We start from the raw sequence: 16,110 nt of genomic DNA on the forward strand, positions 1-16,110 counted from the left end.
AATGAAGCTCCCCCCACATAGAGCAGGGAGGATCTGCTTGTTACAGGGCCTGGGGGTGTGCCCACAGTTCATGCTCAGCAGGACAAGGGTTCAAATGTGAGCTGGAGGTGCCTAGGAGTTGGTGAGAGGGGATGGGAGCCTTCAGCTCAGTGTGGAGCTCCAAGGGGAGAGGGCAGTGCAGGGAGGAGCTGGGAATGCAGCTGGGTGCCAGGGCTCAGGACAGCAGCTTGTGCACTGCCACCGTGATGCTGTCGTGCTTCTGGATCATGATGTTCCTGCAAGAGAAAGTGCTGAGGGAGGGGAGCTGGGCCAGGAGCAGCTGCTGGGGGTGGGAGTGGGCAGGGGAATCACTGGGCAGCCACAGGCCCCATCCCCACCCCAGACCTCGGCTGCTGCACCTCCTTCCTCCATGGGCAGTGATGGAGACACCCTGCTGCCCCACTGGCTGATCCCCTGGGCTATCCAGGGATCCCACTGGGTTATCCAGGGATCCCACTGGGCTATCCAGGGATCCAGCCCTGGTTATCCACAGGGATCCCACTGGGCTATCCAGGGATCCCACTGGGCTATCCAGGGATCCCACTGGGTTATCCACAGGGATCCCACTGGGTTATCCAAAGAAATTACAGCTGGGTTATCCAGGGATCCCACTGGGTTATCCAGGGATCCCACTGGGCTATCCAGGGATCTCACTGGGTTATCCAGGGATCCTAGCCCTGGTTATCCACAGGGATCCCACTGGGTTATCCAGGGATCCCACTGGGTTATCCACAGGGATCCCACTGGGTTATCCACAGGGATCCCACTGGGTTATCCAGGGATCTCACTGGGTTATCCAGGGATCCCACTGGGTTATCCACAGGGATCCCACTGGGTTATCCAGAGATCCTACTGGGTTATCCAGAGATCCCAGCTGGGTTATCCAGGGATCCCACTGGGTTATCCAGGGATCCCACTGGGCTATCCAGGGATCCCACTGGGCTATCCAGGAATCCCACTGGGTTATCCAGGGATCCCACTGGGTTATCCACAAAAATCCCAGACCCGGTTATCCAAAGAAATCCCAGCCCTGGTTATCCACAGGGACCTGGGCCATCCACTCCAAGGGGGAAAGAGCTACTGAGTTGCAGTAACCACCCCCTCCCCAAAATGTTTCCCATTTTCACATCTCCTGCCTCTTAGAATCCCATTTCTGCAGTGACTGTGCCCATGGCAGCCCTGCCCCCCCCAGCTCTGCAGGGATCTGACTCTGGGAGGCTCCCAGGGCTGGGGGAGGGCAAAGGTGTGGGGCCAGTGGCACTGCAGGCTGGGCACTCACCCATTGTCAGACTCCAGGCACACCACAGGGGTGTCAGTGGGGTCAGAGGTCAGCTTGGCTGCCTGCTGGGCCAGCACTGAGATGATGCCAGCGTGCTCATCCGACAGGGTCCCTCTGCCTGCAGGATGGAGGGGATGGATGGAGCCCCATGTGCCAGGACAGTGCTCTGGGACAGGGGGGCTGCTCCTGCCCCAGCCCATTTCCCTCCCTGGGGCTGACACAGCATCTCCCCAAATGGTTCTTCTCAATCCACCAAAACCCCTGGATTTAAGTGTCAGGAAGAGCTGGCTGTGGTTTCCTCTTTGTTGCCCCTGGGAACCCCAAAGGGACAGCAGGGCAGGGCCTGGTGTCCTCAGAGTGGCACTGATGCCACAGGGCTGGGACCCCCAGAGGGAAGGAGGGAGAGGCTCTGCTAGGGCTGGGCCTGGGGCACCCCAAACTGGGGACCCTCAAAGAGACTGGGCAGGGCTGGGACACCCCAAACTGGGGACCCTCAAAGAGACTGGGCAGGGCTGGGACACCCCAAACTGGGGACCCTCAAAGAGACTGGGTAGGGCTGGGACACCCCAAACTGGGGACCCTAAAAGGGACTGGACAGGGCTGGAGCACCCCCACCCCACGACCCCCGAGGGCCCGGCCAGCCCCCGGCCCCTCCTCACTCACAGCCCAGGTTCAGCCCCTGCGAGTCCGTGCACAGCACGCCCACCACGGCCGGGCTCTTCATGCTGCGGGAGAAGAGCGCTCACAGCGGGAGCCCCGGGCCGCGCTCGCTTGCCCGCTCCCCGTCCCCTCCCGTGTCCCTCCTATTCCCCGTGTCCCTCTCTGCTTTCTTTGCCACCCGTGTCCCCTCCATCCCCCGTTACCCCTGTCCCCCGTGTCCCTCTCTGTCCCCTCCTCCCGTGTCCCCCCAGTCCCTTCCCGTCCTTCTCTGACACCCCTGTGTCCACCGTGTCCCCCCTGTCCCCCCCACCCCCGTGTCCCTCGCTGTCCCCCGTGTCCCTCTCTGCCCCTCCACGCCCCTTTGTCCCCCGTCCCCTCACGTCTCCTCCAGGTGCTGTTCCAGCGTCCCCTCCATCGCCGCCGCTTCCGCCCCCGCGCAGCCCACGTGACCCCCGCGACGGCGGCTCCGCGGGGCCAAAAGCGCTCGGGGCGCGCTCGGTTCCGTGGGGATACCCCGGGAACCCCCCAAAATCCGCCGATCCCGGGACCCCCCGGACCCGCCGTTGCGCTGCCACCGCACCCCGGGTTTGGGGGGACCCTTAGCAAACCGCACCCCCAAATCAGCCCTCCGTGTCAGAGGAATGTCGCATTTGTCTTTGTAAACAAGCTGTAGATGGGCTGGTAGATAGGGTTAGCAGTAAGAGAGAAAATAAACTATGGGATGGATTCCACTGATCGATGAATGGGAAAAGAGATTTGCCTTTACAAACGAACTGTAGGTTTACTGAGAAATGAAATTGGATATTGGAAGATTAAAGAAGCAACGGGGAAAAACTATGAATTCTGTAAGAATTAAAAATTAAAAGGGAGAATTGTACGTTAGAGGGGAATCTCAGGTGTCAGGTGTTTGGGCAGTCTGTGCCTCTAAAGTGCCTCAGCAATGGGGAAAGAGAGAGGGAAACGTGGATGGGAAATTGGGATAAAAGGAGGCTGTGTGCTCCAAAAATTCGAGAGATCCCAGGGGAATGCCCCATGGCCCCTCCCTTTATTGGAATAAAGCAAAAAGAACTCCTCTGTCTCCTTTTTGGACATAAACCTCTGGAGTTTGTGGATTAATTTTCCTGACACCTGGGAGTCTGTTTTCCCGCAGAGCACGCGGCGCTGTTGCAATATTTGGTTTTTTTCCTTCCTTTTCTCGACTTTATGCTCCTGACCGGGCTCAGTTGCGTCCCTCCCTCCCCGCAGCACCGCCCGGGGTTTGCGGAGCCGGCGGAAATTCAAACTGGGTTTCAATGATTCTCCTGCACCCCCAACCCGCTGGGAGCATCCTCTCGCTGCTGGACCGCGGCGGGATGCGGGGTCGGGATGCGGATTCGGGATGTGGATTCAGGATGTGGATTTGGGATGCGGGGTCGGGATGAGGATTCGGGATGTGGATTTGGGGTGCAGGTTCGGGATGCAGAACACAGAAATACGCTGGGGTCAGGATACGGATTTGGGATGTGGATTTGGGATATGGATTTGGGATGCGGGTTCTGGATGCAGGTTCGGGATGCAGGAACACAGAAATACGCCGGGGTCGGGATGCAGATTTGGGATGTGGATTTGGGATGGAGGTTCGGAATGCAAATTTTGGATGTGGGTTTGGGATGCAGGAGGTTTTACTCTTCTCAGTGGTTTATTAACCTGGCACTGTTTGAGATTGAGGTGCCCTGAGCAGGGGTGACCCCAGGGGAATTTGGGGGAATCCCAAAGGTTCTCCTCGTGTTGCCATCCCAGTGTCAGGCAGATGGGACAGAGAAAGGTTTGGGGGTGCCATGAGCCCCTCTGGTCATCCTGGGGGGCAGAGTGGAACCTGCTTGGTGCTCACAGTGCCCCCATGCCCATCTTCCCAGCAGCTTCACTGAGATGATTGCTAATTCAATTGCCAATTCAATTGGCTTTCAGTGGTAGAAGGTGACAATTTAGTGGGTGTCCTGGTTTGGAGGACAGGTGTCTGCCAAGAAAGGCAGAAGCTTCTCTCTGAAATGTAGAATGTAAACCCCCTCCCTCCAAATTATTATTATAATTTTGAAATTAAGGGGCTCTCAGGCAAAGAGATGGGAATTTGGAATAACAATTCTTTACTAGGAAAATTAGAATAGAAATACAGTATTACAAAGAACAATCCCAAACACTGCCAGAGTCAGAATCCAAGCTGACACCCGTCAGTCAGTCAGGGTGGTGGCAGCAGTCCCATTCAATGGTGGCTGCATCCTCCTGCAGGGGCAGATGTGGTTCAGCTGGAGCAGTGCTCCTGGAGAAGGTGCAGTTTCCTCTGCAGGTGCAGGGATGATGTGGGAAGGTCTGGCTTTCCTCTGGAATCCAGTGGGAAAGGTGCTCTGGTGTTCCAAATCTCAGTTTTTATCTGGGTAGGAAAGGCTTGGCTCCTGCCCTGGCTGGAGCATCTCCCAGTGGGATGATGGAATTTTATCAGTCATGCACTGGGACTCAGTGGCCATGAACAGGAGATATCTCCTGGAGGGAGGATGGGCTGTGGGAAAGATAAAGATGATTGCCCAGCTGGTTTAAGGATGGCCCATTAGCAGAGAATATGTGCCAGGAGATCAGGGTCACTGCCCCACCCGGCTGCAGCAGATGGGGACAGAATCCACATTGCTGGCCACATCAACCCAACACAGTGGGAAATCTCTTGATTAAATAGAGGGACTCCCCCATGGCAAGAGCAGGCTGTGCTTGATTTCAGCTTGAGAATTGGAGCTGTCCATAATACAGGTGATGGAGAAGCTCCCCCTCCCTCCATCCCTGCAGGGTTTTCCCTGCAATTTAGCAAAACCCCACTTCTAAAATGCTTCCAAAGCACATTTAGGGGAGTGAAACCTCGGAAATATTCTTTGAACTCCTCCCTAGAGGAGCAAAGCTCCTTTGTGGAGGGAAAGCCCAGGTGGCAAAGCAGGGACAGGGAGAGTCAACAGTGCGTGTGAGCCGGAGCCCCGGGACTGTTTGATCCCTGGAGCTGCTCCTGGAACGGAGCCAGGAGCCCCTCGGGGCCACACGTGCCACTCCCCAGCTCTGTTTGATGTTCTGGGCAAGGTGAACCGGCTGCAGCAGGCAGAGCAGGGCGGGAGTGGGCAGGACACGGCTGGGGGGGACTGGGATAGGATGGGATGGGATGGGATGGGATGGGATGGGATGGGATGGGATGGGATGGGATGGGATGGGATGGGATGGGATGGGATGGGATGGGATGGGTCAGGGATGGGATGGGATGGGATGGGATGGGTCAGGGATGGGATGGGACAAGGACAGGGCTGAGATGGGACTGGGACAGGGCTGAGATGGGGTCATGAGAAGGCTGGAATGGGATGGGACAAGGACAGCGTTGGGATGGGACTGAGCATGGCCAGGACCTGACCAGGACACAACCAAGGTGTCCCAATCCCACACATGCTACATTCTGGTCTGAATATTCCACACCTAAAATAATTACATGGATGGTTTCTAAACAGCAGGGGAATGTCCTGTTCTCCATTCCATATTCTATTCTATTCTATTCTATTCTATTCTATTCTATTCTATTCTATTCTATTCTATTCTATTCTATTCTATTCTATTCTATTCTATTCTATTCTATTCTATTCTATTCCATTCCATTCCATTCCATTCCAAATATTTTATATTGTAATTATATTCTAATCTAATTACCCTATAGCCAATTCTCTATTTGTTCTACTCCAGTCTCTTCTTCACTGGACTTGAGGAGTTTTATATATTTATATAATATTAAAATACAGAATAGATAATTATAATTTTTAGTTTTTAGAATTCATAGTATCCCTCATACATTATATATTAATATAATTACTTTAATATATTTATCATTACAATCATTTATATTCATTTTCATGTTCATTTTTGGCTTGGGGTAAATTCTTGTTGCAAAGGTGGTTCCTACAATTCATCCTGATGGCTTCCCACATTTCAAATCCATCATGAACTCCTTCCTGACACCAAACTGGGATGAGCCTCGTTCCCTTTTTGGCTGCCATGGCCCAGCCACTTCCCACTCCTCTACAAACCACCCGGACAATTTCAGCAGAAAAATCATGATAAATTATTATAATTTATTATAAATCGTTACAAACCAATATAAATTCCTTCTTTATTGCACTGCAAGAGCCACCTCACTGTAGAAACCCTCTGTGTCCCTGCAGCAGAAGGGACATCCCAGTCCCCAGATTGGCTTTGCCATCAGCATCCTCGCAGCAGCAGCAATTCCCAATGGAGATTAAACAATTTAAAAAACCAAAATCCGTTCTTTTTTCCCTTTTTTCTCCACAAGGAAACCCAACCTCCTGCAGGTGTGGGGGGTCTGGAGGGGGTGTAGTGGCTGGGGACGCGCTGCTGAACCAGAGCCGCGGTGCCGGGTCCGTGTCCCGCATTCCCGTGCGCTTCACTCCGGCAATCCCGGGCTCTGCTCCGCACCCCGGGCTCACCCCGGAATCCCCCCAAGCTCTCCTCCCACCCCGGACTCCCTCCCGACCCCCCCCCAGACTCTCGTTCTGAACCCCCCTCGGGCTGTCTCCTCGCAATTCGGGCTCTCCCATCACACTCCGGGCTCCCTCCCTGGATCCCCACGGGCTCTCCCCCGCACTCCGGGCTCTCTCTCCGCACCCCGGCTTCTCCCCCTGAACCCCGAATTCTCCCCCCGAACCCCGAACTCTCCCCCCGAAGTCCAAGATCTCCGCCCGAACCCCGGGCTCTTCCCCGGAATCCCCCCGGGCTCTTCCCCCGCACCCCGGGCTCTCGTCCCGAATCCCCCCGGGCTGTCCCCTCGCAATTCGGGCTCTCCCCCCAGCCCGGGCTCTACTCCCGAATCCCGAGCTCTCCCCCTGAAACTCCTGGGGCTCTCCCCCCACATCCCTGGCTCTGCTCCCGAATCCCCCCGGGCTCCTCCCGAATCCCCCAGGATCGCACCCCGGGCTCTCTTGCAGCACCCCTGGCTCTCTTTCAGCACCCCGGACTCTCCCCCGCACCCGGGCTCTCCCCCGCATCCCGGGCTCTCCCCCGCACCCCGGACTCTCCCCCGCACCCCGGGCTCTCTTTCAGCACCCCGGACTCTCCCCCGCACCCCGGACTCTCCCCCGCACCCCGGGCTCTCCTCCCGCACCCCGGACTCTCCTCCCGCACCCCGGGCTCTCCCCCGCACCCCGGACTCTCCCCCGCACCCCGGGCTCTCTTGCAGCACCCCGGGCTCTCCCCCCGCACTCCGGGCTCTCTTTCAGCACCCCGGGCTCTCCCCCCGCACTCCGGGCTCTCTTTCAGCACCCCGGGCTCTCCTCCCGCACCCCGGGCTCTCCCCCGCACCCCGGGCTCTCCCCCGCACCCCGGGCTCTCCTCCCGCACCCCGGGCTCTCCCCCGCACCCCGGGCTCTCTTTCAGCACCCCGGGCTCTCTTTCAGCACCCCGGGCTCTCCCCCCGCACCCCGGGCTCTCTTTCAGCACCCCGGGCTCTCCTCCCGCACCCCGGGCTCTCCCCCGCACCCCGGGCTCTCCCCCAGCCCGAGCTCGGGGGCTCGGCGGCCGCAGTGGATCCCGGCGCCGTGCGGGGTTTTAGCTCGGTGCGCTGGCTCCGCGTCCCGGGCGCGGCCCCGCGGGGTCACCTTGCCGTGTTTGCGGCGCTGATGGGGCTGGAGATTGCGGGGAGCTGCGTCAGAGCTGCCCCCGCCGGGGCGACACGCGTCAGCAGCAGAGGGGCCCCGGTGCCAGCGGGGGGACACGGGCAGAACAGGGGTCCCGCTGCTCTTGGCACTGAAAAGCCAAATTGATGCCTCCAGCTCTGGCAACAGGAGCACGTGGAGCTGCTGCAGCAATTCCAGAGGAGGTGATGGGGATGTTCCCAGGGCTGGAGCCCTCTGCTCTGGAGCCAGACTGGGAGAGCTCAAGCTGGTCACCTGGAGAGGAGGAAGCTCCAAGAGAACCTTGGAGCCCCTTGCAGGGCCTAAAGGGGATCCAGGAGAGCTGGAGAGGGACTGGGGACCAGGGATGGAGGGACAGGACACAGGGAATGGCTCCCACTGCCAGAGGGCAGGGATGGGTGGGATACTGGAATTGTTCCCTGGGAGGGTGGGGAGGCCCTGGCACACCTCAGAGAAGCTGTGGCTGCTCCTGGACCCCTGGAAATGTCCAGGGCCAGGTTGGACATTGGGACTTTGAGCAGCCTGGGGTAGTGGAAGGTGTCCCTGCTGTTAGGAAAATTAACCCACAAACACCAGAGGTTTATGTCCAAAAAGGAGACAGAGGAGTCCTTTTGGCTTTATTCCAATAAAGGCAGAGACCATGGGGCATTCCCCTGGGATCTCTCGAATTTTTGGAGCACACAGCCTCCTTTAATCCCAATTTTCCATCCACATTTCCCTCTCTCTTTCCCCATGGGCTGAGGTCCTTGAGAGGCACAGACTTCCCAGAACACCTGGTACCTGAGATTCCCCTCTAATGTACAACCCTCCCTTTTAATATGTAATTCTTATAGAATTCATAGTTTTTCCCCGTTGCTTCTTTCATCTTCCAATATCCAATTTCATTTCTCAGCAAACCTACAGTTCGTTTATAAAGGCAAATCTCTTTTCCTATTCATCAATCAGTGGAATCCATCCCATTGCTTCTTTTATCTCCCAATGCTGGTTTTATCAACCAGCAGACCCACAGCTCCTTTATAAAGACAAACCTGACATTCCTCTCACTGTCCATGGCAAGGGATGGGACTAAATGAGCTTTAAAGTCCCTTCCAACCCAAACCATTCTGGAATTCTGTGATTCCATGCCCCCAGCCTGGCAGTGCCTGGTCAGGTTGAAGGATTTGGTGTCTAAAGGATGGAGAGTTTGGATTTGGGATCTAGTGGGGAGCATGGGTGGCATAAGGGGACAGTTCCCCCCTGCCACGTGACGTGTGGCTCATGTTTGCTGTGTCCTTCAGTCCCTGGGTGCCACCTGCCTTGGCTGGGTGCCCAAAGGAGGGGAGGGGGCAGCTCCCTCTGGTCCTGGCTGCTCTTGGCACGGCTGTGGGGTGGGCAGGGGCTTTATAAACCTGCAGGAATTCAGCCTGGTTACCCTGGCAAGATGTGGCTCCTGGTGCTCCTCTGTGCTGCCTCTGCCCTGTGCCAGGGTGTCACCAGGTAAGTCACAGCAGCATCGCTGCCAGGGCCACCTGGGGAAAGTGAAGGGGAAAAAGAGAATTTGGAGGCTTTGAATGGCTTTGGGGAGCAGAGGTGGGGTCTGAGGCTGCAGAAAGCTGCTCCAGGGGGGCAGAGAATGAGCAGTGCCTGGGAAGGGCTGGTTTCTAGGATTGCTTTGGGATTCTTGAGGAAATCCCTGACTCAGAGTCTGGGGGAGTTTCCTGTGCTCCTGCTGCTGGATCAGAGCACTGGAGGTGTCAAACACTGCTCACTAGAGCTGCAGGCAGCAAAATCCCATCTCACTCCTCTTTTATCGTTGTTGCTTGTGCCAGGCTGCCCTTGGAAAGGGGGAAGAAGCTGAGAGATGTCCTCAGGGAGAAGGATTTGCTGCACCAGTTCTTCCAGCATCACCACTATGACATTGGCACCAAATTCCCACATGCTTTTCCCAATGGAACAGGGGTGGCCACTGAGCCCCTGCTGAATGCCCTTGATGTGAGTATGGGCTCCAATCCCCAGGGACACAGCCCTGGGAGGGTCTGTGGGATGTCCATGGGCACCCAAATCCTTTATCCCAAAGCCTTCAGCTCACATCCTTCACCCCTCCTTGCCCTGAACAGAGAAATGTCCCCCAGGAGTTCTGCTAGAAGCTGGGGGTCTCCATGAAGAATGGCACCACAAAGGTGCCAAGCCTGGGGAAGCTCCAGGTTTGATTTCATGCCTCAAAATCTATCCCTGGCTGCCCCACAGGTGGAATACTACGGGACCATCTCCATTGGAACCCCCCCACAGGACTTCACTGTGGTCTTTGACACCGGCTCCTCTGACCTCTGGGTTCCCTCTGTGTCCTGCAGCAGCCTGGCTTGCCGTGAGTAGGAGCCAGGCCCAGCTGCACATCCTGGGTTTGTGACAGCTCCACCGAGCCCAGAAGTTGGGGTGACATTGCCAGGGGACAGGGGATCACCCTGCTGTGTCCATGGAGCTGTGCAGTGAGGTGGAATGGTGAATATTCGGGGGGTAGGGGCTGCTCAGGGCTGCATTCCTCAGGTGATGTGATTTCTGCTTGGTGCCTCAGTTTCCCCACCTGCCCAAGGGGGATGGGCATTCCTGTGGATCCCTGATTGCTGGAGGAGGGGGAGGATGAACAGCAAATGCTCCCAGCTGAATTATTCCTGAAGGCAGGATAGCAAACAGCAATTCAGCAGGGCTCCTCCTCCCACACTCCCCTTAGGCTTGGCTTTCCCAAAGGTTTAATTCTGTGTTTTTCCACTTATCTAGAAACCCACCAGGTGTTTGACCCCTCTCGATCCTCCACCTACAAGAGCACAGGGCTGAGTCTGTCCATCCACTATGGCACTGGGGAAATGGAGGGGACCGTGGGCTGTGACACCGTCACCGTGAGTGTCCCATGGCATCCCTGGGGTGTGCAGGGCATCCCACCCCACACTGACCTGCTGTTTGCTAGACAGGAACCCAGGCAGGACAAGCTGTCCCATAGGGAGTTATTCTGGAGCCACAGGATCAACACTGGGCTGCATCTCCCAGCTGCCAATGAACATCTCACTGTTCAAGTGGGATCTGGTGAGATCAGCTGGGTTTGGGACTGACAGACACTCACTCTAAAAGCCAGACCAAACTTCCACAAGGCAGAAATGTTCTGCACATTTTCCTGGAAATGTGTGCAGTGAGTGGGGACCCTGCTGCAAGGTTAGTCCTCAGGGGTTAAGTGAAGGGATCTGTGCACATTATCGTTGTTGTGGTCCCAACAAAATCCTAATTTTTTGGATCCTAATCCATCATATTCCTAGTGCCAGCTTTAATACAGGTACCTTGCTGTAGTGCAGTGTTTGTTATGCTGTAATCTACCGGTAGTTCTTTAGTTTTATCCTGTATAGTAATTCTGATTAAGATCATTCATCTGTTCTCTTTTATCTGTTCATTTCCTTACTAAATATCTCATCTTTTATTAAATGTATATGGTATGCCATCACTGAAAGTTGTGGGATGAGGCTGCAGAATACAACCCCTTCATAGTTTGAGGCTGAGATTGGCTCCAACAGCCTCCAGACTCTGAGGAGGGGTTCACAAAGCCAGGGGCTCTCTCAGCCCCTCATGCCTTGGGTTTTGGATTTCTTTAATAACCTTTGTCTTGTCACTGTAAGGCTGGGAAGCAGCAAAAGAACACAGCAACAAACTCCTTCCAGGCAGCAAGGAGTGATTTATTGAAAAGCCATGGCATTTATATAGGACAGATATAGGAAAAACAAAGTAGAAAAGACTCATTGGTCAAAGAAGGCAACACCTATTTGAAAACATGCTTCGTGCAAAATATCACAAGACACCGCTCGGTGTCACACACCAGGTGTCTGTGCTGTTCTTTCTTCCTTCTCTTGTTTTGTCCCAGCCTGGGAAAGATTTAGGCTGGAGATAAGAAAAGTCAACAACCTGGGGAAAAAACCAGATTAGGTTTCTCCCTGAGCCTTCAACAGTGTCCACACTGTCTGAAGCTCCACCTGCAGCAGGGTATCCCCTGCTCCTTCCCCACCAGATCAGCAGCAGGACGCCTGCTCCAGGCTGAGGGCAGCTCCCTGTCCCCAGGTAGCATCTCTGGTGGACACCAAGCAGCTCTTTGGCCTGAGCACTGCTGAGCCCGGCCAGTTCTTCGTGGATGTCAGATTCGATGGGATCCTAGGCTTGGGATACCCCAGCCTGGCTGCTGATGGGATCACACCAGTCTTTGATAACCTGGTGAACCAGAGCTTGCTGCAGGAGGACCTCTTCTCTGTCTACCTGTCCAGGTGAGGCACGTGGAGCTGGAGGAGGGATGCACCTCGTGCACGGCTTGGCTGGTGGCTGTGGCTCCTTCCTGTCACTGCTGCCAGGGGATGTTGTGTCTGTGCCATGATGTGCCAGGGCTGGGGACCACCAGCCTCCCCAAGAGGGCTCATGGCTGGCTGGGAAACAGTTTCCAGGCACATGGCTGTGCCATGGCTCCTGGTACCAAAGGTCCTGGCCCTGCTGCTGTGCCAGGTGTCACTGGTGAGGAGGGGGGATGTGAGGATGTGGCACAATCAGGGTCTCACCCTTGGTGCACACAGCCCTGCACTGACCCACATGGCAAAACCCCCTTTGTTTTTCTTTCCTGCATGGTGCAGTGAGGCAGCAGGGAGCGTGGTCATCTTCGGGGGCATCGATGACTCCTGTTTCACTGGCCCCATCAACTGGATCCCTGTCTCTTACCAGGGCTACTGGCAGATCTCCATGGACAGGTGACTAATCAGCTGTGTTGCTCTCTGGTCACCTCAAGGCATTGCTTTTAAAGAGACCTTGGACCCATCAGCACCAGACATCCACACCCCAGGGCAGAGGGATGCAGAGGGATAAGGGGAAAACTCCATAGTACTTTGGTAATTGACACCAAAAATAAGGATGCTTTGTGCCTGGGCCACAGCCTAGTTCCTGTCCTGTGGATTAGGGGAAGTGTGTGGTGATGAGGAGAGCAAAACCACATCTCAAAACCTCCTTTGTTGGGCTGGAGTGGGTGGCAGCTGCTGGCTTGTGCTCAGTGCCCATATCTGCAATGCTGGCTGCATCTCCAGAAAGGAAAAAGCTCAGAGGCAGCACTTGGGGTTCCCCAGCCTTAACTCCTAGAAAAGGAGTTCAAAAGCATCCCCAAGGCCCCTGTGGCTGTGTCATGGCCCTGGCTGGTGTCTCCCCACAGCATCCTCGTGAGCAGCCGGGAGGTCGCGTGTGCGGGCGGCTGCCAGGCCATCGTGGACACCGGCACCTCCCTGCTGGCAGGGCCACCCTCGGGCATCAGCAGCATCCACAGCGTGCTTGGGGCCAGGCAGGGCGTGTATGGAGAGGTGAGAGCTCGCCCTGGAGGCAGCTGGCACAGCAGAGCCCAGCCAAGGCTGGGACAGCGCCCTGTGCTCACAGCAGCCCCAGCAGAGACACCCTGGGACACTCTGGTTTGTACCAACAGAGAACCACAGAATGTCCTGAGCTGGAAGGGACCCACCAGGGCCATCCAGTACAACCCCTGCACAGACACCCCAAAATCCCACCCTGGGCATCCCTGAGTGTGTCCAAACTCTCCTGGAGCCCTGGCAGCCTCGGGGCTGTGCCCATTCCCTGGGGAGCCTGGGGCACTCACTGGGGGAAGAACCTTTCCCAAAATCCACCCTAAACTCGCCAGGCACAGCCCCAGCCCTTCCTTGGCTCCTGCCCCTGTCACAGAGACCAGAGCTGTCCCTCTGCTGCCCCTCAGGAGACCCCAGTGAGGTCTCCCCTCTCTCCTCACCCTCTGAACATCTCCCTTCCCTCTGCTCCCTGCAGCACAGCCTGAACTGCAGCTCCATCCCTGCCCTGCCTGATGTCATCTTTGTCATCAATGGGATCCAGTTCCCCGTGTCTGCCTCAGCCTACACTGAGCAGGTGAGTGGCCCAGGCCTCTCTCAAGGTCCTGGTGGCCACCTTGGCATCTCCCAGTCCCTTGGGAGGCAGGGCATGGATGGCCACGGGTCTCCAGGGCAATGCAGGAGCAGACACCAGCCTGTGGGAGCTGGTGGTGGATCGTGGTCAGGACTAACTCAGGTGCTCTCTGTATTCTGGTGTTGAAGTTTGCAGTTTATTGCATGGGCGTGAGTGAGAAGGGCTGAACTGGGAGCTCAGGCACAGCTCAGAGCAGAGAGGAGTGAGATAACAAAGGGGGTAAAGCAAGGGTGAGGGTGCAGGGACAGGAGCAAAGGAGCCAGAGGGTGTCCGAGGGTGTGAGAGCAAGAGCGTGGTCTCCTTTTACAGAGTCTTAAACCTCCTTCTATGTTGAATATCCTACTCTCACTAACCAATCTGTACAAGATACAAATTATCTAACATTTACATACCAGCTATAGAAATCACTACATTACCATGTTTTACAACTTTCTTATCTCTAAACCTTGTCTGGGACCCTTCCTGCCATGCCAGGAGAGGGTCTCTGCTGCTCTTTGGTATTTGCAGCAACTGGCATTATCTTAACAAAGGGAGAACATCTTCAGGCATCCACATTGCTGCTCTCCAGACACTCAGTGAACACTGCTTTCATTTCAATCTCACTTATGGTTTCCATATTCTCAAAATCTTTGGCTAGGCAATCCTATTTATAAGGTTTTCCTGATTCATCCTTCCCAACACCAGCCCACATTTCCCCAATTACCTTTCATGCTCAAACACAGCACAACCAAGAATCCTGCATGAGCAGCTTCCAGGACACCTCTGGGGACCTCTGGATTTTGGGAGATGTCTTCATCAGGGTGTACTACAGCATCTTTGATCGAGCCAACAACCGTGTTGGGCTGGCCAAGGCTGTTTAGACCCACCCATGAGAGCTGTGGCTGTGCACACCCAGAGCAAGCCACAGCTCCTGGCACAAATAAAATGTTGGTGGCTCTGAGCTGGTGACTGCATCAGTTTATTTCTTGCACACCCAGAGCAAACCACAGCTCCTGGCACAAATAAAGAGTTGGTGGCTCTGAACTGGTGGCTGCACTTTTATTTCTGATGGAATGGCAGGAGTCAGGAATGAGCTGGTGGCCAAAGATGTTTGGTCGTCACAGCTCTGTAAAGGCCTTTGGGAGCTGTGATTGCTGCAGGGGTGGAAGTCAAGATTGGTCAAGTCCTTTTTATTGGGGTTACAACAAGTGGGTGATTCTGGAACCCCCAAATGTCCACCCAGGGAGGCTGAGCTCACCACCCCAGACACAAACCATCCCAGAGCAGACCCCTGCAGACCCACAGCCACGTCCCACCAGTTCCTGCCCTGGCTCTCCCCATCCCTGGGCACAGAGCTTGTTCCCACTTTCCCTGCACGGTGTCAAAAGCCCAAAGCCACCCTGGGGCAGGGAGTCCCCCAGGAGGATGTGGCTCAGCTGGAGATTTCCCTTGGACCACCCAAGAGAGCAGGGAAAGGCTTTCACCCAGTACCTCCCATGCTGAGGCTTTTACAGAAGCACAGAACCTGCAGAGCTCTGTTTTGGGAAGGAAATTACCTCCATCCATACCCAACCCTATAAAAAATGGAGGCTGCCTCTTTCCCCAGGAGCAGCTGCAGTGGAATTGCTTAGCAGAAAGCCAGGAGAGAGATCCAAGTCCCTGCTGTGTCTTCATTTCTGCAGTGCTGAGGGACAAGGGACTGGCTGCATTATTTATTGGTAAATGAGGCTCCATCACTGCTGGGGCCTGGAGATTCCATATCCAGCAGGAACAGGGCTATGGAGGCAGAGATCCAGGTGATTTGGGCTGGAAATTAATTATTCCCTTCTCACACTCTGTAAAAACTGAGCTGACTCTAGAGGAGGATGTGATGTGAGATGGTGGTGTGATTTATTTATTTATTTAGTGTTGTTTATATTATTTATTTATGGGAGTTTTATTTATTCCCTGGGATCTCACATCCCTGGGATTCCCATCTGGTGGGAATCTCTTGTGCCCAAGCAGAAGAGTGACCCAGCCCCAAATTTTGGGCACATGGCACTCACCCTCATCTCTATCACAGGAATTTTCTCATCTCTATGAACAAGAAACGAGGCAGGTGCAGTGGGAGGCATGACTCCAAGGATCAGCCATGCAGAGATGGAGGGACAAGACCTGAACCTGTGTTTCCAGAGCAGCATGTTGGTCCTTATTCCAGGCAGGACCAATACCTCAACGCCCTGCCAGTTCCAAAATCCTCCCTCTGCACTGGTGCTGAGAATTCCCAGCAAAGGAATTCCTCCAGGGAGCTTCCCCCAGCCGGGGCAGCCCTTGTGGGCAGGCTGCAGTGAAGGAATGAAGTAGGAAAAGGTTCGGATGGCAGAGCTGGGCAGGGAAATGCTGATCCTGGGGTGCCACCTCGTGGCTCCCGTGCCTAACCTGAGCTCCTGGCACTGTCCAGGCCTGGCTGGACAGGGCTGGGAGCACCCTGGGACGGTGGAAGGT

General features: G+C 55.5%; 3 protein-coding genes across 3 annotated transcripts in view; 1 reads left to right on the forward strand and 2 right to left on the reverse strand.

Moving 5' to 3' along the window:
• The window catches only part of KCNA2 (potassium voltage-gated channel subfamily A member 2), a 131,458-nt gene that overhangs the window by 58,855 nt on the left and 56,493 nt on the right, over positions 1–16,110 (reverse strand). The window lies entirely within an intron of this gene.
• On the reverse strand, positions 190–2,440 carry LAMTOR5 (late endosomal/lysosomal adaptor, MAPK and MTOR activator 5). Its single transcript, XM_079327376.1, has 4 exons — positions 2,359–2,440; positions 1,982–2,043; positions 1,319–1,436; positions 190–275 (listed from the first exon to the last, which is right to left on the reverse strand). Exons 1-4 carry the CDS (start codon positions 2,391–2,393, stop codon positions 215–217), a joined length of 276 nt encoding a protein of 91 aa, XP_079183502.1. The 5' UTR covers positions 2,394–2,440; the 3' UTR covers positions 190–214.
• LOC306812432 (embryonic pepsinogen-like) lies at positions 9,098–14,618 on the forward strand (the record flags this gene model as incomplete). Its single annotated transcript, XM_079327019.1, has 9 exons — positions 9,098–9,153; positions 9,486–9,648; positions 9,904–10,021; positions 10,432–10,550; positions 11,752–11,951; positions 12,309–12,422; positions 12,875–13,019; positions 13,492–13,590; positions 14,370–14,618. 9 exons carry the CDS (start codon positions 9,098–9,100, stop codon positions 14,505–14,507), a joined length of 1,152 nt encoding a protein of 383 aa, XP_079183145.1. The 3' UTR covers positions 14,508–14,618.

The sequence above is a fragment of the Erithacus rubecula genome (genome assembly GCF_903797595.1).
Source record: "Erithacus rubecula genome assembly, chromosome: 26".
NCBI lineage: Eukaryota > Metazoa > Chordata > Aves > Passeriformes > Muscicapidae > Erithacus > Erithacus rubecula.

Excerpts from the sequence above, each read along its gene's own strand:
- LAMTOR5 (XM_079327376.1), bottom strand. The coding sequence starts at position 2,393 with ATGGAGGGGACGCTGGAACAGCACCTGGAGGAGAC. Across the intron at positions 1,437-1,981 it reads GCAGGGGCTGAACCTGGGCT|GCAGAGGGACCCTGTCGGAT; the intron begins GTGAGTGAGGAG and ends TCCATCCTGCAG. Across the intron at positions 276-1,318 it reads TGCCTGGAGTCTGACAATGG|GAACATCATGATCCAGAAGC; the intron begins GTGAGTGCCCAG and ends TTTCTCTTGCAG.